We start from the raw sequence: 23,907 nt of genomic DNA, 5'->3' as shown, positions 1-23,907 counted from the left end.
ATTCAGACAAAAAATTCCGAACTTTGAAAAATGAAAAGAGGAATCCACCAGATAATGTTGTTAATTATATAAATCAATAAGTTAACCCTAATTAAATTATAACTAACATTAAGAAATTTTCAAAAAATTATCATGCTCCAATTTTTACAAATTTTTCATTGGATATAAAATCTAGATTTTGATAAAAACACCAGATGTGTTATCCCAAATAGAGCTTAATAAATCTCTCTAATTCCCAAGATGGGCCTTTTTGGAAAGAAAAAAAAAAAAGTTGCATTAAATTTAAAAACCCATGCTCTCAAATTCATATTATTATTACATTGATCATAGAAGCTCGCTGTAGCTCTGAAATGCTCAATCAGAGCAAGTAGAGCTCGAAGCCTCACTACTCCCTTCAACAATGGCGGAAATCACCGAATCACCTCCAGAACCTCCAGGAGAGACGCAGCAGACATCCGAAACCACTCGCAAAAGGCAAGAACCCGAATCAGACTTCGACCCCAAAACCATGCGAAAATCCAAACCCGGACTCAAGCGCCTCACTCTCACCCTCTCAGTCCTCTTCTCCTTCCTCCTAGGTCCACTCCCCCTTCTCTATCATGTTCATTTATGTTTATATGTGATATTTCGTATGAATTTGTATTTGCTTCCAATTTATGAATGGATTTTTGCTTTTGACCACAAATTCGTGGTTTTGATTCATTGCAGGCTTTCCATTTATGTGGAAATCAGTGGAAATCTATCGCGCGCCGCTCCCATTCCGCGAAATCGATGTGCTATCGGCCCAAATCGAATCGAAGCCCTTGTTGTTCCCATGCCATTTCCAAGCGATCTTCGTAGGCTTTGATTCCAAACCCTCCTTAACCCCAGACGCTCTAGAATCTTCCATTCTCTACGAAATTGCCAAATTGACCTCCAACACACCACAATGCGGCACTTGCACGAACCACACTGTCTCCGTGGTTGTAGATTCTAGTTCCGGTTGTGTGCAGTCTCGAAATGGTGAATACTTGGCTCCGTGGCAGTGTGGCGCATTGGGGGCAGTTGATTTCGGTGATGATGAGGGTGTTGATGATGTTTTGGTTGATGTGTTGGGTGGGAAGGTGTATAGTGTGGTGGTGGTGAATGGGGATGGTGAGGAGGTGAGGGCTGTGGTGGGGAAGTATCGGCATGCTTGGGTTGTGGGGAGGGTTTCGGAGAAGGAGGCGGTGGCCAGGGCTACGGAGATTTTCATTAAGGTGTTTGTGAACGGTGGGAAGGAGGAAGGGTTGATTCATGGGGAGTTTATGCCCGTGGGGGCTGATGGGAGGATTGTACTTTCATTTAATCTGCTTAATTCGGATCCACAAGATTGGGTTTATGATTGGTATGAAGCTTGGGTTTGACTGCTTATTTACTGAAAGTTATCTTATTTTTGGATATCGTAGTGGGTTTTAATGTTAAAGACATGGTAGAGTTGTTTCCTTTTAGTTGTGTTTACTTTTATGGAAAACATAGTGATGAAGTCGAATAACAAAATTTATAACACAACATTGGGTATGAATATGAAGAATTAGGGCGGTCACGCATTTATCCTTGGTTTGATTAAAAGGCACTGGAAGCTGACTCTAGCCTTTTTCCCTTGTGGATGTTTATCATGTCTTCTCTGTTAGCTTCCAGGACAAATAAATTGTTGATTTCCTTAAAGATCTCAATGTCTCTGGTGGACATGACATAATGATAAGTTAATCAGTTAGAAGTTAAGATTCTTCTTTTTGTGTTTTGAGTTGCTATGTTCCAATTTGGAGTGATCGTGGCTTTCTTTAAGCTTTGGTGAAGGTTTTGTGAACTGGGCCTATTCTTCTTTTTGTGTTTTGATTTATACTCAAATATGTTTATTTTGAAATAGTATTTATTCCAGTTTGTTCTTGCATTCTCTTTTACTGCAGGGATTTTCAAGCAATAGAGGAGACCCTATTGGCCCCTGTAATTAAGGCTCTGGGACCCGTAGCAAACATAAGTGTGGAAAGTCAGGTAATAAATATTCCATTATTTGTAAAATGCTTGTCCTTGTTTTATTAAATTTTTGGTATTAAAGCTGTATAGATCATCCTCTTATTTGATTGTAATTTCTTCCTGATGGGCAGGTTTTATACCATACACCAAAGTCTTCATTTTCTTATTGGGATGATAAGAGGGAGAGCTACATCTTTAGTACCAAGGATCTTCCTTTCTTTGTATGCTTCTTTAAATCTTTAAGTCATGATTTACTCCTCGAGTAGAAATTTAGGAGGATATTACTTTCACATTTATTTTTTATAACCAGTAAATTTAGAAGAATATTACTACAAGGTAAGCTGTAGACATACATATTACCCTGTCTATGATATGATTACTCTAAAGTAGTGCTTGGATCTGCCCATAGAATATAAAATGAATCATCATAATACTTTATAGTTAAAATGAAATGCTCGATGGATTATGATGGTATCATTTGGTGCCCAAATTGCAAAAGTATATTTTTGTTATGAAATAGTGCATTTTTTTAGGCAAAATGCCTTTTGGATGATAAATTACCACTAATCCTAAATTTCTAAGTTGATTAAAAGTGATGAACATAATCTCTTAATTATTGTTCTATTATTCCTCTTACATGTGGGCCTAGATTTTTCTCAATAAGTGGGATCTAACATGTGAAATTTTTACCTATAAATAAAAGGTATAGTGGAGTCAGGATTCGAACTCAAGACCATTTGCTCCGATATCATAATAAATTATTACTTATCTCAAAAGCCGGAGTTGGAAAATGGTAAATTTAATTACTTCACCATTATTTATAGATTGGAAAAAAGGGAAATAATGTTTGGAGCAACTTAATTAAAACATGAGAAGATTGTTGGTGACTTTTATGATGATGGTGGCAACTGGATGGTGATAATAGTAGGGGTAGTGGACATAATATGGCAATGTGTGGCATAATGGTGAATAACAGATTTTATTCTAGACATTATGTTGTTTAATCAAGTACTGAAGTTAAAAGTTTTCATCTTTCAGTCTCAAAAGTGCATTGGCCCTAAATATTTTTTTGTTTATGTTTGGAGAACCCAAATTAATTGAAGCCAAAATCTCCTTACCTTGCTTTCTCTTAAAATAATGAGGTGACTAGAATAATGCTTCTCTCTCCATTCTTTCCATTATAGTTTCTTCATTTTTACTTTTTTTCCATTTACGTATGTGGGAAGTACAGGAATATTTTAGTCAAGGGCCATTCCCTATTTGTATGTGTGTGTGGTACACGCAAGTGTCATTGTTGTTTTCTTTATCTTCCCGAGAGTAGTTTTCTTTTATTATCTTATATACTTTTAGTTTTAATTATAGTTGTAATTTCTTTGTTATTTATTTATTTTACTAATTTTACTAGCCTGAATTAATCAGGTGAATTCAAACGAGTGGCACTTGGATACTTCTATTGCAGCAGGCGGGAGGTCAAAGATATTGCAATTTGTGGTGTATATTCTTTAACTCGATTCTCCTTTTGATTATTATTTCAATGAAAGTATTTTATCTGATTTTTTAATTTATATTTTGAGTGAATGCAATATATGTTTTTCTCTTTACTGTGCGATATATTATAAGCATCTAGTGATATGTACTTACCGAAAAAAAAAAGAAAAAAAAAAGCATCTAGTGATATGTGGCTTTTAGTTAATGGACATCCATATGCTGAATACTGGTGTCAGTGGGCTGGAAGACTTGTCCATTCTTGACAGTTCGATGACAATTTTATTTTTCTATGTTGTCAGATATATACCATCTGCAAAGGAATGCCCTCTTCTACTAAAGCTTCCAAATGGAGAGATTTCTAAGACAAATGGGTTCATATCTCCAGTGAGATATCATGTCTTTATTATCTTCATACTTGCTGTTATGAAATTTTATAAAGTTACAAACTTTGAATGACAACATCATGCAGATGTGGGGCGGTGTTATTGTTTGGAATCCCCAAGGCTGTCTAAAGGATTCAGAAAGTCAGCATCCTCTCAGGCACACAATTTCTCCTCAGGTTAGATGCTTATCTACAAAGTTGTCCAGTTACATGTGTTCTGTATCTATCATTCACAGATGGGGGTTTGAACTTAAAGTTCAAGTGTCTCAAAGCTTTCGATACCTTTTTTTCCTTTACATTGCTTTTGTTATATATTACTGTTAACTCTAATTCCTGCATGTTTGAAATGGAAACCATTGTAGCTATTCCATTTTACAAGTAATAAGAAATGTTGGTATGAAATAGCAAATTCTCAGGTGCAAAGAAAGTACAAAAATTGTCATCCTATGAATTTTAAAAATTTGAAAGAACAACAAATTCAACAAAAGAAGTAGGAATACTGCTAAAGACAAGAACCCACTCATACAAGGATTCAGAAAAATTTGAGTTCAATAATAGAGTTCTCAATGATGTTAAATGTGCTCCTATTCCTCCTTTCGAATTGTCCATGTGAGGAAAAAAGGGGCACCGCTCCATTTTAAACTACTTTGTCTGCCAAAATACGTTTCCCACTGAGATAGAACTCAATAACCCTTTTAAGTATCGCTCATCGAATCCCACGGGCAGTAAAGATATGGGTCCATGACTCTTGAAAAATAGAACAATGGTTCAACGGATGATCAACTGACTTGCAACTATGTTTATGCTTTGCAACACGAATTAACTACATTTTACCCCACTAGTGCATATGAAAGAAATGCAAAGAAAGAAACATAATTAAGTTTAAAAAAATTACAAAGTTCTATAGACTCTACAAATGAAAGTGAGCATAAACTACAAACATGCATCTTCTAACCCATCACATTATTATTTCCAAACTTGAAATGATTAGGAGTCTATGTTCTGTTATTGCAGATAGCTTCTAGTTAATTTTCTTAACACTGATGAATCCATATTCTGAAACAGGATCTTCAGAAGATTTTTGAAGTTATCATGGGGCAGTTTCGCCAACTTTTTGGTCTTAAATCTGACAATCTTTACCATGGTGCATCAGGCACATCCAGCCTTTTAGCTAGCGAGAGAGGCTTCACTGAATGGTAAGAAGAATGGTCCTTTTGCTTCCAATCAGAATGATGAGGTAGACAAACTTTTGCTGCATGGAAACAATACCCTTCTTTTTAATTCTGCAAATTGTTTTTGGGCAAATCTTAGCCTGATGATTGAGTCAAGTGCCAGAAATGCATTGTCATTTTTGATTTATTCTTTCCTACGACATTTCTCAATTTAGTAGTGCATATTTTGGTTCTTCAAACTTTGAAGGCTTATTATAGTCAATTGAACTTCTTTACCTTATACTAACACATTTTCTTCATATTATTGACTTGGCTTATCAAATTTTTTTTTAAAAAAAATATTTTCCATTACTTATCAAAAAAAATATTATTGACTTGGCTTCTATTGTGTCCGCTCCAAGTGTAATCTTAACGGCCATTTGTCTCTAGGGAATTGGATGTCTTGTCGCGGCAACATACCTGTTTTAATCTTCATTCATGTACTACAACACTTGGATCTCTTTCCAGATTGGTATGTTCATAGTTTTGTCACATGTCATTTTTTTCTGTTCAGTTTAGGCATTAATAAATCAACCCCCTTGATTCAGGAAGACACTTTCTTACAAGTTTGTAAATTTTGTCCATGTAGGTTCAATCATTGCCAAGGATGATTATCATGGATGAGATTGGTAAACAGGTGAGTTGTCAAGATGAATGCTTATTGATTGGTCTTCTCTTTTTATTTTTTTGGGAAAATTACTTATTTGATCCTCGAAGTTTGCAGTTTGCAGTTATACCAAACTAATCCCTAAGGTATCAAAAGTATCATGAAAATCCTTGGGGTAAGCTATCTGCCTAAAATGGTCTCTGCCATCTAGCCGTTTGATGGAAACTATTAAATGCACACTTGGATCTACTTCATAACCAATCACCAATTGACACATGGCATAGCTGATGATTCAGACTTTCTGTTTTTATAAAATTATAGTTTTACTCTTTAAATAAGTAAACAGAAATAGGGCTGTCCTTCAAAGCCACCCCTCACAAGATGAGAGGCGGCCAGCCACCCCTCTGTGAGAGGCGGGCCGACTGCCCCTCTTCTTCTTCTTGATTTTTTAATTTTTGGGGGTAAAACTGTACTTTTATAAGAACAAGAAGCATGAGTCATTAGCTATGTCATGTGTCAATTGGCGATTGGTTGTGAAGAGAATTCACATGTGCATCTAGTGGTTTCCATCAAACGTTTCGACGATTGGGACCATTTTGAACAAATAACTTAGCTGGGGGATCTTCATTAATTGTTCAGTCGATGTCTTGGTCCTTCATCTAGGAGTATAAACGGTTATTTAGGTTCATTACCTATGTAATTGTTCAAAGTACATTACCTTCCTTTTTGAATAAAACTCATACAATTGGAAGAAAAAAAAGAAGAAATTTTACAGTTATGAATTGGAAAAAGAAGATGAAGTTACCATTATCTGCTTTTGTGTGAGATGAAAGAGTAATCACTGCAAAAATGTTGGTTGGAACCTAGGCATTACAATTGGGTTTGGGTATCATTAGCTGTCTTGTGTGTGTGTACAGATAAATAGTACAGATTCTGCCTGTTGTTTACTGTGTTCTGGTTAGCAGGTTTTTAGCTCAGGAGCTCGTAAGACTAGTTTCACTATATTGTCCATCTTTGTTGATCTTTGTGAGCAGTCACTTCAAATGACTTCTCAAAATGTGGTTATTATAGCAGGTTTTCTGCACAGGAGCACATTCATTTCCTATATTCATTTTGATATTTGTCTTTGTGAACAATGTGTTCTAATGAGCAGTTTTAAGAATATGATTATCTAGGTATGAGTAATGCTACATACATCTCCATCCCACTGGGCTGGCATAGCAGTGCCCATCAGCCTTTGTAAAAAAAAAAAAAAAAAAAATTTCTAAGGGCTGAAGTGGCAATCAACCCAATGGGATGAGAGTGTAGTATATAGCATTACTCATCTAGGTATATTGTAAGCACTCAAGGTCACTCCCCCCCCCCCCCCCCCCCCCCCCCCACCACCACACTCCCTATATATATATATAAGTGGGCTTGTTGTGCCATCATATGTTTATTGCTCCACCTTTTATTTTTGGAAGAGAAGACTGTCACTGCTGCAATAAACTGCTTAGAGTGTGTTCTTAACTTTTGTTATTACAATGACATGTCTATTTACTTACCCATTAATAGCATCTTTTGCTCTTCCAGACTTTCTGCTTCCTGTTCTTTACAGAAGCATGTATTTGTTGAATTGTTTTTTATTTTCAGAGCAGATAAATTAAAGATGAGTCAGAAAATATCTTAATGAAAAAAAGGTCATTTCTAATAAATTAGCTTTGTTCTATTTAAATGAGGGAAGAAAGAGAAGGAAATATTTCTAAAACAATTTTTTTTTTTTTTTTCTTTTTGATAAGTAATAATCCAAAAACATTTTTTGACAAAAATTGAGTCAACAGAGATCTCAAAAACATAAGATTAAACTTATCCTATGTCTGCTTTACACCATGAAAGGTCTGGCTATATTGTGTACCATAACTGTTGTTTCTAGTGTAACTTATGGCTTTTTGCCTGAAGCAGGTAATGTATTCTGTTGAGGCTGCAAACTTGGCTCAAAGTAATGCCTCTCTTGGAATTTATGATGCTTCCGCTGGTATGTTATCAGGATTCCTTGTAGTCTACTTTTGCTTCTGTTTATGATTTTTTTTTTGTCTATATTTCTCATTGCAAGCAAAACCTAATATGGAGTTTGCTCTCATTTATTGTCAGTGTCGTCTAGGCAAGCAAGATCTCTGGCAGAGGATGCCTTTTTTCACCCATCAATTATGTCCGTCAGCTACTACTCATTTGAGCATTGTTTTGCTGTTTATTCGGTTAGTTGTTTAAACATTTGAGCATTCTAGATCCTGTTTAAACTCTCAAATTTAGTTAGAATATCTTCACAGTCAAATGATTAGACAAAGAGCATATGTAGAGTAGGTGAAATCTACTCTGCATTGCGTATAGGCGATAGACCTGTATGCTATGATAAGAATTGTTTTTATATAAATATTCAGACAATAGCTTGATATACGTAAAAAAAAAAAAAAGAGATTCCTAAACCATGAGTTTGTATAAATATAAATATTATGAAGTTTCAAATGGTGGTTACAAATAGCATTAATCTATTTGTCTACTCGGCCTGACTGTTTGATTTTTTTTTTTTTTTTTTTTAAAAAAAAGAAGCTCAACTTACTAAAAAAAAGAAATATAATTGCTTTTTTATTTTAAAATTTATGGTTCATTGTGGTTATCCTGTTTGCATACCCAAAAGGTTGTGTTGTATTGTTGGGGTTGAAAATCAAATCTTTAAGATTTATTTCAATTATCATCATCCCTTTTTACCTTAAAGGGCATTTAGATTGGATTTGGCTTAGGTAATTATATTTATACGGATAATGAACAAGTCTAGCTTCTTTGCAACATGATATAATACAATGACTAATCTCATATATCTTATATTTTCTGCCACTTTTTGCACAGCCTTTCTTTCTGCCAGTTTCATTGCATGTCCTCCTGGCCGCATTTAGAGAATGGAGAAGATACAAGCAAGAAAACATAAAGTACTTAGCATGGAAGACCAAAGTAAAAAAAGATTCTTAATCATTTCCCCGAACCTGAGTTGACATGAAGCAAGGCTCCAATATTAAAGCTATTAAGATTAGGACAAAAAGCATCGCCGGAGGCAGGTCGCATGGGAGGAAACTGGCCACTTCTAAGCTTCCTGGAAGAAGACAGCATTAACTGTGTTTTTTGGTTTGAGTTTGTTGTCCCTTTCATTGGTTGTAATTCTCAAACCACAAGCAAAACTCGAGATACGCCAACTCCATTTCAGTTGTAAATACCTGTAGGCAGTGATGTTCAAGATTTTTTTTTTTTTTTTGAGAGGCATTGTTTTGATAGATTTTTATGTATTATTTCGGTTATTGGTGAATGAGACAATGAGATAAAAGGTTTTTGCTCGAGTAGACGAAATTGGTCGAGTGTTAAATTTTAAGTCGTGTTTGGTACTTTAGGCTACGTAGGCCTAACCTCTTCTTGCCAGAACATAGCGTAAAAGTTTTTTTTGACAAGATTAATTGAGTTTTGAAGATATTACTGATATCTTATATTGTTCTAATTGTTTTTTATTTGTAAAAAATAAAGATTTTTAATTTTAGGGGAATGTGTTTTAATGGAAATTTTCATGATGATTTTATATGTTGGCAGTAAGACTTTTAAAGGGTTCTGATTGATGCTGTAAATTTTGAGTAATGAGTGTAAATGGTCCTTTGGGAAGTTGGCCGTTGTTGTTCTATTTTTTTCCGATGCCAAATATGTTTTGAAAAATACTTTCAATGAAAAATTCATTCAAAGAACAATTTTTTTTTTAATTATTTAGTTGAAACTTTAAACATAATTTGCTAACGTTAGTTTCGTCAAAACTCTTATGTTAAAATCAATAAATCCAACAAAGGTTGGTAAATAGTATGGTGGCTGCTGTGGCATGGAAGAGTAAGAGTGTGAGGGTGGCAGCAAAAGGGATTGGGATTTCTTCAAACACCTAATTAAGAGAGAACTCAATTAAATTCACCTATCCGAGTAGGTAAAATCCATTTCGAGCCTCTCTTATTTAGGGTTTGAACAGACTACAATTTGGTCACCGAATTGCAACCAATCCCAATATGCAAGAAAGGGCATAAACTTTAAAAATGCCCTACAATTCAACAAAATACCTTTCCTTCACTTGGGATATAATTTCGCATTGACCATGAAAACCTTTTTCTTTAACTACTTGTTTTTAGTTGTGGAAATACAAGGAGCTTTTAAACATTAGAAAATCTATCTTATCAACATGTCTTTGGCATTGTTCCGAAACATTTCCCTATCATCAACAAATACCATAATATCATTAAATTAAAGGTTTCCACCATAATCCATATCATAGAAAATGCAATTTCCACAGCAGTTAATTAAACAAATGAATATGTGAGAATAAATGGTAATAGAGCTGCAGCAAAGTCAGCCTCTCATGGGATGGGGGATTTGAGGAATTAAGTAGTGTGGATCGAAAATCGTCTTAATTAGTCATCCCCAATCCCTAATCAGTTTAGTTGATTCTCACAATGTACGAGAAAAATCCAAACACTTCATAAAAGAAACCAATAAATTCATTACGTTAAAATTCCTACCTCCCTTGCAAGCTAATAATTTCCCATCGGTTTAATATCAAAATGAGCTTGGTGAAGCCACTCTATCAGCAATACAACCAGAGTCATAAGGGGGACCACAAAAAAAAAAAAAAAAACTAAAAAAATTAAAAAAAAAAAAAAGGAAAAAGAAAAAGAAGAGAGAAAGATGTCAAGCCCTTGGCAGTCAAAACACAGGCCTGCTAACATGCAAGTGCCATAGGAATATAATGATACAGGGAATATATCCGGAAAATAACCTGCTCTCCTCTTACATGTCAGGCTCTTGATTCCAACGCTAGAAGTATCTTCTTTCTTGGACCCTGAAAACACCATGGTAAAACACAAAAAGCTTAGACAAGCTCAGGGAAACATTCCCACCAGTTCAACAAAAACACGAAAGAGTTGTTTATTGAAGCATTTTACATGATATCCACATATCAATGGAGTTAGACAAAAGGAAGGTACTGTCTTCGTAAAAGTAAAGACTACATCAGAAAAGCCATGCTTCACCCAGACTTAGTTAGTATATATGTGCCCTCAACTTCTGTGAATACTACCATAAAAAGAGAAGAGAAGAGAATTAGATATGAATGTGTTCTAGCACTTCAAAGGAATCGCCCATTGAGGAAAGCTATAAGGATTCAAATGTTACAGTTCAATTATATGCAACAAAATATGATGGCTGTGTTAGAATGTGCTGAGCAGGAAAACGAAGTTGTGCTTGTTCAGAATGGCAAAGCAAGGACAGAAGGGAGATCATAAGGCTGAATGATGCAGGAAGGAATTTGGAGGAAGAATAATAGAGGAAGGGAAAAAAAAGAAAAGGGATTGAGTCACACAATCCAAAGAGAAGGGAAATTTGATGTTGTCTTACCACCGGGAAGAAGAGAGAAGAGAAAGAGGAGTCACACCTCAAAAGAACAAAATTAGTTTATTCATCAAATTTCCAGTCCTTTTCCTACAAGGGTTATGTTTCCCAAGTAAAACACAGAAGTTAAAAGTATTTTAAATCAAGTTGGAAAAATATTACAAAAAAATAGAAAAAGACCCCAAAACATACAATCAAGACTAATGGGCCTCTGGTTTTCAGAAAATCTGGAAACAACAATATTACCCCTAACATAATTAAACTTAAACCTAATTAGAACTGAACTAGCAGCAATTTGACCTAAAATAGGTAACAGCTAACTACTAGTTGACCCTGATCAACCCAAATAAAGTCTGAAGATTATAAAACCTGACTTCAGATCTAGTTTCTGTTAGAAAGAACAGCTTGAATTTCACAAGGAACAGGGGTCAAAACTGAAACACTAAAGGCAAAACAAAAGATAATGAAGAAAATACCCAATCTGAAAATGTATTCTTCCGTAAACTATATTACATTGCTGGGACAACACATATCTAGATGGAGTTTTAGCAGACCTGGAACATATTTGAACCACCTTAAAACCCAAAAGACCTCAACCAAATTGGTTAGGATTGTATGCTTTTCACCAGACTTTTGGTGCCTTAGTATTTTCAAAATTACTTTCAACAAAATTGTACTCCCATTTTGCAGGTTGAAATTAGGTCTTCTTCAGAATAATTTTCAAAAGTTGGATTTCTTGGTCTTGAACAAGATGATAGTTGTGGGGGGGGGGGGGGGGGGGAAGTCAAGGGGAAGTCAAAACTTATTTTCACTACTACTTTATATGTACAAGAGCAGTTCCACATATCCAATGTCAGTGGAAAGAATTCTAAAATATTTCTCTTGTACACTTGTTGTGTATTAGTGTTCCGCCACTATATCATGCTTTTCTTTTTGATGACTTCTTTATTTATCAAAAACAAATTGAGAGAGAGAGAGAGAGAGAGAGAGAGGAGGAGAAGAACTCTTAAGATATTGCTAAGGACCAAAACAAAAGGGAAAGAAAATGAAACTGTGTTGTATCCTAGTCTCATTTAGACTTACCATTGGTATTCCTAAAGCCTTGAGGTCGTCATCAGTCATGTGTATTAGAGCAGTCATATCAACCTGCAGAAACAGAAAGGGGTCTAAAAGTTAAAGGCTACTCAGAAAGTAGAGATAAAACAGCAAAGAAAGTATACAATTTTGCAAACAGGAAGAAGAAAAACATTTTCATACTTCCTCTGCTTGAAAAGTAATAGTATACTTGTCGAGACCCAAAGAGTCCAGAAATTCATCCACTGATGTCCCAGCCTGCGCCATAAGAAAGCAGGGCTCAGAAATAGCGTATTTGTCTGTGCATATACTGAAAGACTAGATCACTTCAATTGTGTAGGGGAAAAGAAAAAAAAGAAAAAAAGAAAAACATATCTTTCTAGTTGGAATTCCAGGTGCTAAGATAAGGTAGTCAGATTAACCCTCCACCCACCCAGCTTGATCCAAAGATTCTTATTTTCATGCGAACAAGGGCCTTTCAGCCATTTGATAAAGCAATAAAGAATGTGCATGGTATAATGATAACAAATGCCATGTTTTTCAATTGCTTTGAAATTATGTGAACCATTGGAAAAGCCCACTTGGATGATGGGCTATCAGTGGGAGGACTGTCATTGCTTAACCATAATAAAAGTTGGATTTGATCCCCTAGTCTCTGATTTTTACTTGAGTACCAAAGAATTTAGTCTTAAATCATCTAATGTTAACAGATAATATTGACGAAGCTTCGTTTGGCAGGTAATAAGAGAACCTGCCCCCTGTTTTAGTCCACCACTGGCACCAAACAGCAGCAAAATCATATTTGTTACCCCAAGAGGCAGGGATTCGACCTAATAGTTCATTAACGATGATATAACAATTTCTTTGCTCAGCCTGTTAGCAATAATGTGTACTATGCAAGGTAGGTTCAAGAAGTGGACCCGACCCCATCATTTTCCTGTTTTGCAGTAACAGTCTTATTTCTTTTTTCTAACTAATGTATCTCGTCCCATCAATGATAGGTCTTAAGTACGACTATGATAATATATACACTGAAACTAATATAACATCTCCGATTGTCCCCATGTTATTCTTCTCACTATAAAGTGCTGCTCTTTTTCTTTTTTTTGTCCATATTTGCAGCTACCTTCATACCCACCCCATACTTTAGTCCAAACCCTTTATTCCACTCTGTATTTCTTGAGATACCTTAAAGCATACCATTGCAATTGGCAACCAACCCCAATGTAATTCATTCTGCATCGACTATATATTTGAAAGCAAGTCCTGGTGAAAATGCAAAACTACATGATGTAAAATCAAACAAGTTGCCAATTAAAAAACTATTCTGTCCCTACTCCTCCCCGAACCTCACACATAAAACCAAAAAAAAAAAAAGAAAAAAAAAAAGCTCATATACATCCTGGTCTGATGTATTTGTACCAAATGATGCATGTAGGACAACATTAAAATACTTAAAAACATGTATCATGCAATAATGCGTGTACAAATCCCAACCATATGAAGATAAGAAGCATTGACCTAATATTCCATCCCAATAGAGTTCAAATTGCAACTACCACCAAAAGATGCACAAAAAAATAACTTAACACCTATAGTGAGTGGATAAATTGAAATAAAATGAAAAAGGGCATGCCTTTTGTGAAGCTTTTTTTCTAGGAGCAGAATTCGTGGCCTTTTTGACATCAGTTGCAGCCTCAACAACTATACTTTTCCTGGCTGGTCTAAGAGCTTCCAGTTTTGGCTTTGAGGAATCAATGTTCAATGGTTGTGTATTAATCACGCCAGATAACTTTTCACGTAGATCCCTAACACCTGAAAGAGACCCACTTTGAGATGCTTGTTGGAGATTCTTCTTTTGGAGCTTGAAACGGAGATCTCGAGCCCCAACCTTGTGGCCTTCAAAAGCCATTAGAACCCAGTCAAAACCACATAAAGAAGATTTAGTGATATCCCACAATAGAGAAAGCTTTAGTTGCATGTTATAGCTCAGAGACAATCCATACTTGAAATTTGGTGTTCATCATTGTTATAAAGATCATGTTCCCACTTGTCATCTTGCCTCTGCCTGCAAAAGATATGTCATTGACTCGATTATTAAAATTTTTTGCCTCAATAAATTAAGAGAAATCAACCATTTAGAACAAAAATCCAGAAGATACTGTTGGAAGGGGAATTAAGAAGGGAGGATATTATCTAATATAATTAATTTCCACTTGAACAAGTAATGTTGACACTACCATCCAACAGAGGAAACTTATAGACTACCAACTACAAAGGCAACCGGCAATGTCTACGATAAATCCAAGAGAGTGTACGCACAGAGTTTCTCTTGACCTTTCTAGAAAAAAGTACAATCTAATGTTTGGTTAAGAGTATCCAATAAAGTAATTTATAAAAAATAAAATTAAAAATTAAAATTAAAAAGTATCTAATAAGGGCATGTTTGGTATGCAGAATGACTATTTTATCAGGAAAATGGATAGCTATTACTGGTAATGAAAGAAGTTAGAATGGAGTAGTTATTTCTATTCATTAGTTTGGTTGTAATGCTAGAATAGAACCCTGAATGTAGATTCTAATGTTTGGTACAATGCAATACACGGGTGACTAGAATCAAATTATAATCAAATTTTCTAAAACATCATTATAGTACAATTCTAATTTACATTTTTATGGACTTCACTATGACAAAAGTAAAAGTTCTAAATTCATTGGTCCAACGAGCAGCATCTGTTTTAAATCTTTAATCCAAATTTGTGCAACAATTTGCATAAGCTCCTTTCAGTTCCAGTTACACAAACATACAGTTCCTAAACAAAATACACTTTCATTAAACCTCTATTTGATTGCTAAACTTATCGTTTCACTTGTTCTTGTTTGCATCGATAGACAAGTATACAAGCAAAAACAAGAAAACAAAATATGATATGCCAAAATCGTTGTATATGGCACACCCAAATGAAATTCTCAACTTAAGAATTTTTATTTCATTTCTTTTCTTTTCTTCCATATTCTCAGCACCTAAATAGCGTATGAGCTACACGCATAACCAAAGATGGAAACAAAGATGCAAAAAGGAAAAGACAAGCATTGGCGATGACAGAATCTTCTCCATTTCTCCATGGACAGTAACTAGAGCGACATAGCAGAGAGACTCAAAGTCGACTAAGAGACCCAATCCGAAGACACAAAGAAAGATCATTTTATGCCAATTCACGTTCTATAACTATGTTGATGCCACAAAGGATTTATGTTCTATACACACACATGCACAAAGATATGGGAGGGACTAGACGATTGACACAGTGGTTTTCTCTGTTCAATTTTTCTTTGTCATTCTCTAAGAAGGCTTTTGTGTAAAATTAAATCAATGGGTGAAAGGAATAGCCATTCCTCTTCTTTTTGAGAGAAATAACTAGTCCTCATTCTGTGGAATAGCTATTCCTAGGAATAATAAACTAACCAAAGAAGGGTTTATTCAGCATGCCAAACGTACCCTAAAAGTAGGTTTGCAATACCAAATGGAAGGTTTCTAACTAAGCTTGAAACTGTTATGGAAGGATTCCAACTTCCCATCTAGATTACTCAAGACAGACTCACGCTTTGTGGAGGTGCATCAAGGCAATGTTAGGCCTTTGACCAGACTCTCTCTGTCCCTCCCTCTCTCCCTGCGTGTGTGAATAACCATATTCAAACAAAAACAAAGTTCTCAGACACTCTTGGATCAAAGGATTTGAGTTCTGCGAGGGAGGGAGAGTTAACAAATTGGTGAACAAGAAACTTTATGACATTACTTCATTATGTGATGCACAACAGTTCCCAGATTTCCAACCAACTGATCTTTGCAGTTGCAGATCCAGGGAATTTGAACCATTCCGGAAACAATAAACAGATTCAAGACTAGGAAACTCAAAAGTTAACTTCTCAACGGACATTTTGACGGCATCATTATGAGAGACTATCACAGGAATCCTTATATTTTTTCTTTGATAAGTAATCCAACAATTTTATTAAAAGCATAAAGGCACCCCTAAATACACTGGAAGCATACAAAAGAAAACACCTAGCTAGAAAGAGCATAGGAATCCTTATGATTTTGGTCTTTAAAACAAATAAAAGACAGCCACACAGTCAGCAAAGTCATGAAGGCAATTGCATTATTACAGTCAAATGCATTTCTTTCTCGATTTTCACCATAATTAGAAAACCTACATCAAAATTAACATTGAGATTCGAATTCTAGTATAAGCCCAGCTTCCAATCCAAAAAAAAGAAAAATCGTATACATAAACCATCAAAGACTACAAGCCTACATGCCTAGGCTACCAATCCGAATCAGCGTGAAGCTAAACACCTTTAGACCATCAACACTACATAGTAAAGTGAATTGTTAAACGGAGAAAGAGGGAACACTTTTTCTTGGAAACAGAAGAAAGCGAAAAAAACGAACCTCTTGCCGGTGAGCTGTCGCCGTCGATTATCACCAATGGAGGCCCCATTGAGTCGGTCCTTTATTGACCTTTTGGATTCAGCCTCCACTCGATCAGCATACATCTTATTCCTTACTAGTTAAAGAGATACAAGAAACCCTAACGCTAACCCTAAACGTAATCGGGGAAAGCAGCAGAAGAAAAAGATTTTCAATCGTGGAGAGGAAAAGGGGAAATAAAAAACCCTAATTAAACCCCTCTTTTGGGAGTCTAATCAGAGGTAATAATAGTTTGAATTCCGGCGATAGAGAGAAATATAAAAGGAATTGAAGTCCAGGGAAATTTGTTTTGGAAAGGGAATTCTGAAGGGCAAAGAGACAGAGAGAAAGAGGAATCAGGCCTAAGCCAACTGTAAAACGCAGCGTTTTTGTTTTGGTTGTTCCTTTTCTTTTTACTTTTTTTTTTTCCACTCACATGTGAATTTATAAATTGGTTCAAAGATAAATTATTGGTTGGTCCATTTTTTATTTTTTATTTTTCACTTTGACATGAGTAGAAGTAGATTCTGCTTCATCCCAATAAGATTTCTACAAAGGAGGTGGCTTGCCTTAACAAAAGGGGTGGCTCTCAACCATTCCCAAATTGAAGGGTGGCTCGTCATCTTCTTGTTGTGCTATGCATGAATTCTTTTAAAATTGTGAGTTTCATATTTGTTATAATTGCATATTTTTGCAATTGAGTACATTTTAAAATTGGAGTATTTTGAGAAACCAACATAATTTCACATCAAACCAACACATTTTTCATCCATAATTAACCTACTTGTAACAAAATAGTAGTTTGGGGGAGAGCGTTGCAATTTGTTAAAATTTAAAAGTATAAGTGTAAATATAGTAGTAGTTTAAGGGGGCAAAGTATAAATAACCCAAAATTAAATATACATGTGTACATATACTCATAAAGACTTAGCACTCATGAGTATAACATCGAGTAATTATATTTATTACCTATTCCCTCCCTCCCATCCCCTCTCATTTCTCTAAAGTTTATGTGGTATGATCTTCTAATAAAAAATAAAGCTAATCTTCATGCACCAAATGCTATAGGAGATCATGTCACATAAGTTTTAAGAGAATGTGATTTGGGTTGGGGGGGGTGGGGGTTGGATGTATAGCATTTATGGTGTTGTTAGGTTGCTCAAATACCATTTGTAACGACTTCAGAAAAACTTTAGCCATATTTGTGTTATTACTCTAAAATGAATAGTAAAATTGCAACTATAGCCTTTTAAAGTCACTTATTAACACAATCTCACCTACTAAAGAACTAATATGATACTTAACACCCATGAATTCACCAACTCAACAATGTAAACAATTAATATTTTCAATATAGGACTAACCTTTTAGGATAGCACAAATCTCCTAAATCAAAATTTAATAACTTGGAGCTCTATTTTTGTACCAAAGCATATATATATATATATATATATATATATATATATATATATATATTAGCATAAGCAATGGCATTCCAAGAATCTGCAGGACCAACTATGAAAGAGTCGAGAAGCAAATTACAGCTGCACAGTATTCAATATAGTTATGCTTTGATATTTTATTATGGCTCAAAGTGGCTTCATCACTCTGAGTAAGATGACAATTTTTTTTTAACAGACAAATAACCAGAGTCTCATTTTATATAGGATGACAATTGTATTTCCCTACCGCATACTAATTGTTCATCACACTTTTTGTAAATAGCATCCTTTTTTGTTTTTGTTTTTTTGATGAATCAGTAACAATTTTATAACAGCTACTATCACAAATTTAACAGTGAATTTAAAAGCTACATTAATTTTGAGATGACACAAAGAGAATATGAGTCTTCCTTTTAGCATTACTCGTATAATTTATAATTTTGCATTAGACCAGCAGAAATCAAGATTTTGAAACATACTTCAAAATCTCAAAACACTCAGCAACAAACTATATCAAAACATAGAACAAACAAAGGCAAAACTATACCAGGATCCGGCATCAATCCCCCAATTGTAGCAAATTTGTACATTACCCGTTGCATGTCCTCCTAAATTTACTTGCTCATAATGCAGACTCTAACCTTCAACTTTATTTTCTGCTGAAATTGGTCCTCAGTCAGGGGATAATTTGCATGCTTAATATCATTTCTGTTTCTCCAAATATGATACACAATAGATCCATACGCAAGCCTACAAACAAAAGCTTTGAAAACCTTCTTCCTCCACTGTTTCAGCCCTTCTTCAACAATATACACAATGGTCTTCAACAGCACACAACTTCATAACATTTCTCCAAATTCTACCACTATAGCTACAGCTAAAAAACAAGTTATCCCTGTCTTCTATAACATGCCGGCAAAACATACATTTTGTGTCCTCGTGATAACCCCACCTCAACAATTTATCACCTGTGGTTAATGCATTTTTCATTGCCAACCAAAGAATAAAAGCATGTTTTGGTATTAGTTGCCACCAATCCACACACCCCTGTTTATTTCTCAAAGCATTCCATGTATCAAAACTGGAATATTTATCAGTTTTGGAAAATCACAAAAACAATATCATAGCACATTAAAATATCAAAAAATGCTTTACCACAACACACAGAAACATTTCTTTCACCCTCTATTTATCGGGGATCCATCTCTGAAATGGTTATAGTTGCTGAACTACTTTCCCGTTCATTGCTAGGTAGATTTGTCTCTATCAATTGTCTTTGAGCAGAAAATGCTATTTGTTTTGGAGTAGGAAGTGACATAGTTTCATTGGTAAGCATAGAGATAACATCAGACATAGTTGGCCTATCCGCCGCAAACTCTTGTACGCATAAGAGACCCACATGAATGCATCTCAAAATCTGGAGTGTAGAATAGGATTCAACCAGAGTCGAATCCATTAGTTCCAAACTTCTATCTTCTCTCCATAATTCCCAGGCCTGCAACCAACCCATGTCCCACAATTTATTTTCCAGTTCAATTTGATCATTTAGAACCCAAGCTTGATAGTATTAACAAGTACAAAGCAAAAAGATAAATATGAGATTTAGCCTAGCTACTTACATATCCTACTAAGTTCATGGGGCGTTCAGGATGATAAATGCCTCTAGTTTTTTGGCCACTAACAATCTCCAATATTAGAACTCCAAAACTGTATACATCTGACTTCTCTGAAAAATTTCCTTCCATGATATACTCTGGTGACATATAACCACTGCAACCAATAATGTAAGGAAGATTTTAGTTTTTGAGGGTAAAGTAGGGACATAACAAGTGAGTGTCTACTTACGGTGTTCCAGCTACTTTCCCTGTATTAGCTTCAGCATCGTTGCGACCAAAAACCTTGGCCATGCCAAAATCCGATATTTTAGGATTCATGTCATCATCAAGCAAGATGTTACTTGCTTTTAAATCTCTATGAATAATTCTTAGTCTAGAGTATTTATGCAAATAAAGAAGTCCTTGAGCAATGCCTTCAATGATGTTGTAACGTCGCTTCCAATCCAAAAGCTCCCTTTTCTTTGGATCTAGAAAGAGTATGTATAGACAATTAGTACGTCCTTAAGTTACAATTAAAGATTCAAAGTAATTTGAACAAATGAAAGAGATGTAGCATGGCAAACCAAAGAGGAAAAAGTCCAAGCTTTTGTTGGGCATGTATTCATAGATCAACATCTTTTCATCTCTATTAACACAACAACCCAAAAGTCTAACAAGATTCATGTGCTGGAGTTTTGCAATTAGTATAAGCTCATTCTTGAACTCCACTAATCCTTGTCCAGAACTTTTAGAAAGTCTCTTCACAGCTATCTTTTGTCCCTCGGGTAATTTTCCCTGAATTAGAGTACTTATAAGGGAGAGCTTTAAACTTGTTAATAAAAGCACAATGGAAATTGTAGTGAACCAAGCCTTACCTTATATACAGGACCAAAACCACCTTGTCCAAGTTTATTTTCAATAGAAAAGTTGTCCGTGGCAGCTACAACGGACGCAAAACTGAATACTTTAAAATCATGACCTTTCTTCCCATCATTGTTAATCTCATTTGCGTCTCCAAATCTGTTTGAAGTCGTCAATTCGAGTAATGTAGCTTCCTCACTGCTTTCCTGCTCCCCTGTTGCACAAAATATTCATAGTTAAACTCAATCTTTATCTGACTTTATAAATTAATTGATCTTCTATTTAATTAGTAGCTAAAATCTTACGTTGGATTTTTTTCCTCCACAAAAAACTTAAGAATCCCAAGATTACAACTAAAGCAGCCACTGTTGCTAGGATCCATATCCACCATTTGATTTTTCTGATGCTGGGCTTATCTCCTACTCAAAAGTTTATGAAGTACTAACTTAGCACAAACGTTTCATAGAAAAAAAAAAAACTCACTAAATCACGCGCAGCTGCGGGGTTGTGGGTGGGGGGTGCTTACCAGTTTTGATCAGAACATAAAACTGTTCTCTATTGCCAAGTTGATCTTCTTCAAATTGACTAGTGTAGAACCGGCATCCAGTTTCATTAATGTAAACCGTACCAAAACCAGAACAGGAACAATTGCTCGAGCATTGAGCCCAACAATCCCCAATACTGATACTCGAATTGACATCCAAACGAGATGGTGCCGTTGGAGAAAAAGAACCAAGTTTTTTCACGAACATTTGATTGCTATTCCTGCAAGTGGATGTATTTTTCTGTGCACACCCACGATTAGAGGAATGACCAAAACACATACCACTTCTCACAAAAATATCTTTTGGGTTATCTGTAAGGGACCCGTCTGAGCCCAAGACCCACCTCGAAACACTCATATTTGGAGAAGAATAATTGAAGTATCTCTCAGTCTCATTAGAAACATAACTAAAATTGTAATAGCGCCAATCTGAAGTCATCGTACCAACATTCTCAAAATCCGAATTGCTCCCAACCCCACTAACCCAATACATATTCCCTCGGTGTTTCATGACCAACTGTCCTGTCCCATTTTCCATAAGGTCCCATTCAAGAGAAAAGCCTCCAGGGGCAGGAATTTTGTCAGTTACCCATGAAGTAAGCATCCATTTTTGCCGTGTTTTTAAGTTGACGCCTAGTTTCATACCAGGAAGAAGTGTGTCTGTCGGATGATCAAAGCTTTGCCATAAGATTCTATCAGAATTCAACTCTTTCACTATAAAGTTGCCCGAGTTTTCTAGAGTAGCAGTGGAGTTTGGTGCTGCTTCATTGGCATTTAATACAATTGGGCTCCCTTCTCCATCATGCACAATCTTCAATAGGCCGTCTGTGTCAATTGTGAGAAATAGTTGACTATTAATTTGTATAGGGGTGCCTCGGTTAGCAATCCATACCTTAGATTCGTAATCATCATTGGTGTACCATATTGCTAAATATCCACCAGCCAGATTAGTGCTGTTGAAGCCTAATTGAAATCTCCCATCATTTGAAACCAAGTGCTGTGAGTACCCAAGCTCTTCACCAGGTTTGATGGTGTCATTGGTGTGTGTGATCTGAGCATGAGAAAGTTGTGGCCCTGAATTTCCAAGACACCAACATGACAAAACGGAGAGAAATATTGGAGTAAGAAGGAATTTCAGGCTAGCCATTGCTGGGAACAGATTTCAGTTTGGTGTTAATTTGCTTAATAGTTTTCATGTGTTGATGTTCTACACGCTACCTACACTCGGGTCAAAGCTCGTTTTTTCCTTGCCTTGACATCTTTGGTACGTGGCAGAAAGCCTTTGGCCCTAGTATTGAACAACCACGCCAACTGACGAAGAAATTAATTACACAAAAAGACGAGATGGATTTTTATTCACGATGACGTTGCATTATTTGGTCGACGCCCTTTTATTATATACCGCCGAAATGATTTATGTTAATATTTTTTTATTTTTTATTTTTATTTGTGAAATCAAGTGAATTTCATGTAGATTCAATGATAAATTTATTTATTCATTATGAAGATGGTTAAAAAATAATTAAAAAATAAATGAATTATATCGTTTTCTCCGCTGTATAACAGCAATGATCTACACGTTTTGAAACTTTTTACTATGATCTTTAGCTAAAATTCCAGATAATGAATGAGTTGCTATAGCCTACATACAAACTCTTTTTTAATAGGTGAGGCACAACATGTAAAATATTTAATTAAAATTAAGAGTGAATTTGACAAAGTCAATATTGGAACTCAAAAATTTTGATTCTCATACCATGTTAAATCACTACTTAACTAAAAAAAAAAAAAAAATTAATATAAAAATGCCAAGTACTTAAAAGAGAATAGACTAAAATTACGATAAATTCCAAGCCAAATACTAGCAACGGAGAGGTAAAGTATTATTAATGTACAAGTCAAATACATGTGGAAATAATATAAATCAAATATGTTGATGAATCATATATTTATTTGAAAGAGCTATAACAATTCAAGAAAACCCGATGTACATCGATTCTTGAAGAATATCCGACAGATTCATTGTATAGGACAAAAGTATAGACCTCGGTCTACCTGAGTCCTGCGCAACCGAGTAATTTTAGGTGGCCTACTTGTGCCATACTAAGAATGATGTGGCTATTAAAACCACTATTTGATCAAAATTTAATAATGATCAATCACAAGCCAAATGGTGAATTTAATAGCCACATCATCATTCTTAATAGGACACAAGTAGACCACCTAGAATTACTCTGTGCAACCTTTACATCTAGATCATTCACCTGCGAATTATATTCGATCCAAGCCTGAATTACTTGACCACTCTTCAAGTCAAGGTGTGCCATGTTCGAGGCATAGGTCGAGCGTTTGCCTAGGGTTAACTTCGAACATTTCAAGCAAATGTCGAATGCTCAGAATAGGGTTAGTCTTGAATGGTTAAGGAAAATATATATTAGATGTTTGGCTTAGGGTTAGCCTCGAACATTCCAAGAAGATATCTAGCGTTCGGGTAGGGTTGGAAAATGATGAAAATGTCAAATTAATTTTGAGAATTTGGTTTATAGCACCTATTGGATTTCTTTTAATGCTAATTTAAATTACGAGGGTTGGTTTTCATAAAGTGTAATTGGTTTAGAAATGTTTGTTTGCATTCTGGCTCTCGCGTACATCTCTGCTAAGTTGGCTTTTTTTTTTTTTTTTTTTTTTTTTTAATTAAAGGTAGATAGAGCATGCCAACTCAACAACGTGTGTATATATATATATATATATATATATATATATATATATAAACACGCAAGATGGACACTAGAATCCAA

General features: G+C 35.3%; 3 protein-coding genes across 3 annotated transcripts; 1 reads left to right on the top strand and 2 right to left on the bottom strand.

Moving 5' to 3' along the window:
- Nucleotides 1-333: 333 nt before the first annotated feature.
- LOC132165622 (GPI transamidase component PIG-S-like protein) lies at nt 334-9,048 on the top strand. Its single transcript, XM_059576260.2, has 13 exons — nt 334-578; nt 709-1,366; nt 1,929-2,013; nt 2,127-2,216; nt 3,415-3,488; nt 3,783-3,867; nt 3,953-4,042; nt 4,931-5,061; nt 5,467-5,548; nt 5,666-5,713; nt 7,625-7,697; nt 7,814-7,917; nt 8,567-9,048. Exons 1-13 carry the CDS (start codon nt 401-403, stop codon nt 8,684-8,686), a joined length of 1,818 nt encoding a protein of 605 aa, XP_059432243.2. The 5' UTR covers nt 334-400; the 3' UTR covers nt 8,687-9,048.
- A 1,167-nt stretch (nt 9,049-10,215) lies between these two features.
- LOC132164927 (Sterile alpha motif (SAM) domain-containing protein) lies at nt 10,216-17,030 on the bottom strand. Its single transcript, XM_059575447.2, has 6 exons — nt 16,650-17,030; nt 14,203-14,264; nt 13,833-14,095; nt 12,380-12,454; nt 12,206-12,268; nt 10,216-10,574 (listed from the first exon to the last, which is right to left on the bottom strand). The coding sequence occupies exons 1-6, from the start codon at nt 16,751-16,753 to the stop codon at nt 10,530-10,532; spliced, it is 612 nt and encodes a 203-aa protein (XP_059431430.2). The 5' UTR covers nt 16,754-17,030; the 3' UTR covers nt 10,216-10,529.
- A 1,502-nt stretch (nt 17,031-18,532) lies between these two features.
- Nucleotides 18,533-22,358, bottom strand: LOC132164926 (G-type lectin S-receptor-like serine/threonine-protein kinase At1g67520). The gene is made up of 7 exons (XM_088511502.1): nt 21,092-22,358; nt 20,871-20,984; nt 20,580-20,779; nt 20,289-20,499; nt 19,955-20,192; nt 19,729-19,879; nt 18,533-19,604 (listed from the first exon to the last, which is right to left on the bottom strand). The coding sequence occupies exons 1-7, from the start codon at nt 22,254-22,256 to the stop codon at nt 19,299-19,301; spliced, it is 2,385 nt and encodes a 794-aa protein (XP_088367628.1). The 5' UTR covers nt 22,257-22,358; the 3' UTR covers nt 18,533-19,298.
- Nucleotides 22,359-23,907: the final 1,549 nt, after the last annotated feature.

This window comes from Corylus avellana, chromosome 11 (genome assembly GCF_965113065.1).
Source record: "Corylus avellana chromosome 11, dhCorAvel1.hap1.2, whole genome shotgun sequence".
Lineage (NCBI taxonomy): Eukaryota > Viridiplantae > Streptophyta > Magnoliopsida > Fagales > Betulaceae > Corylus > Corylus avellana.
This window is presented reverse-complemented; position numbering and strand designations above follow the sequence as displayed.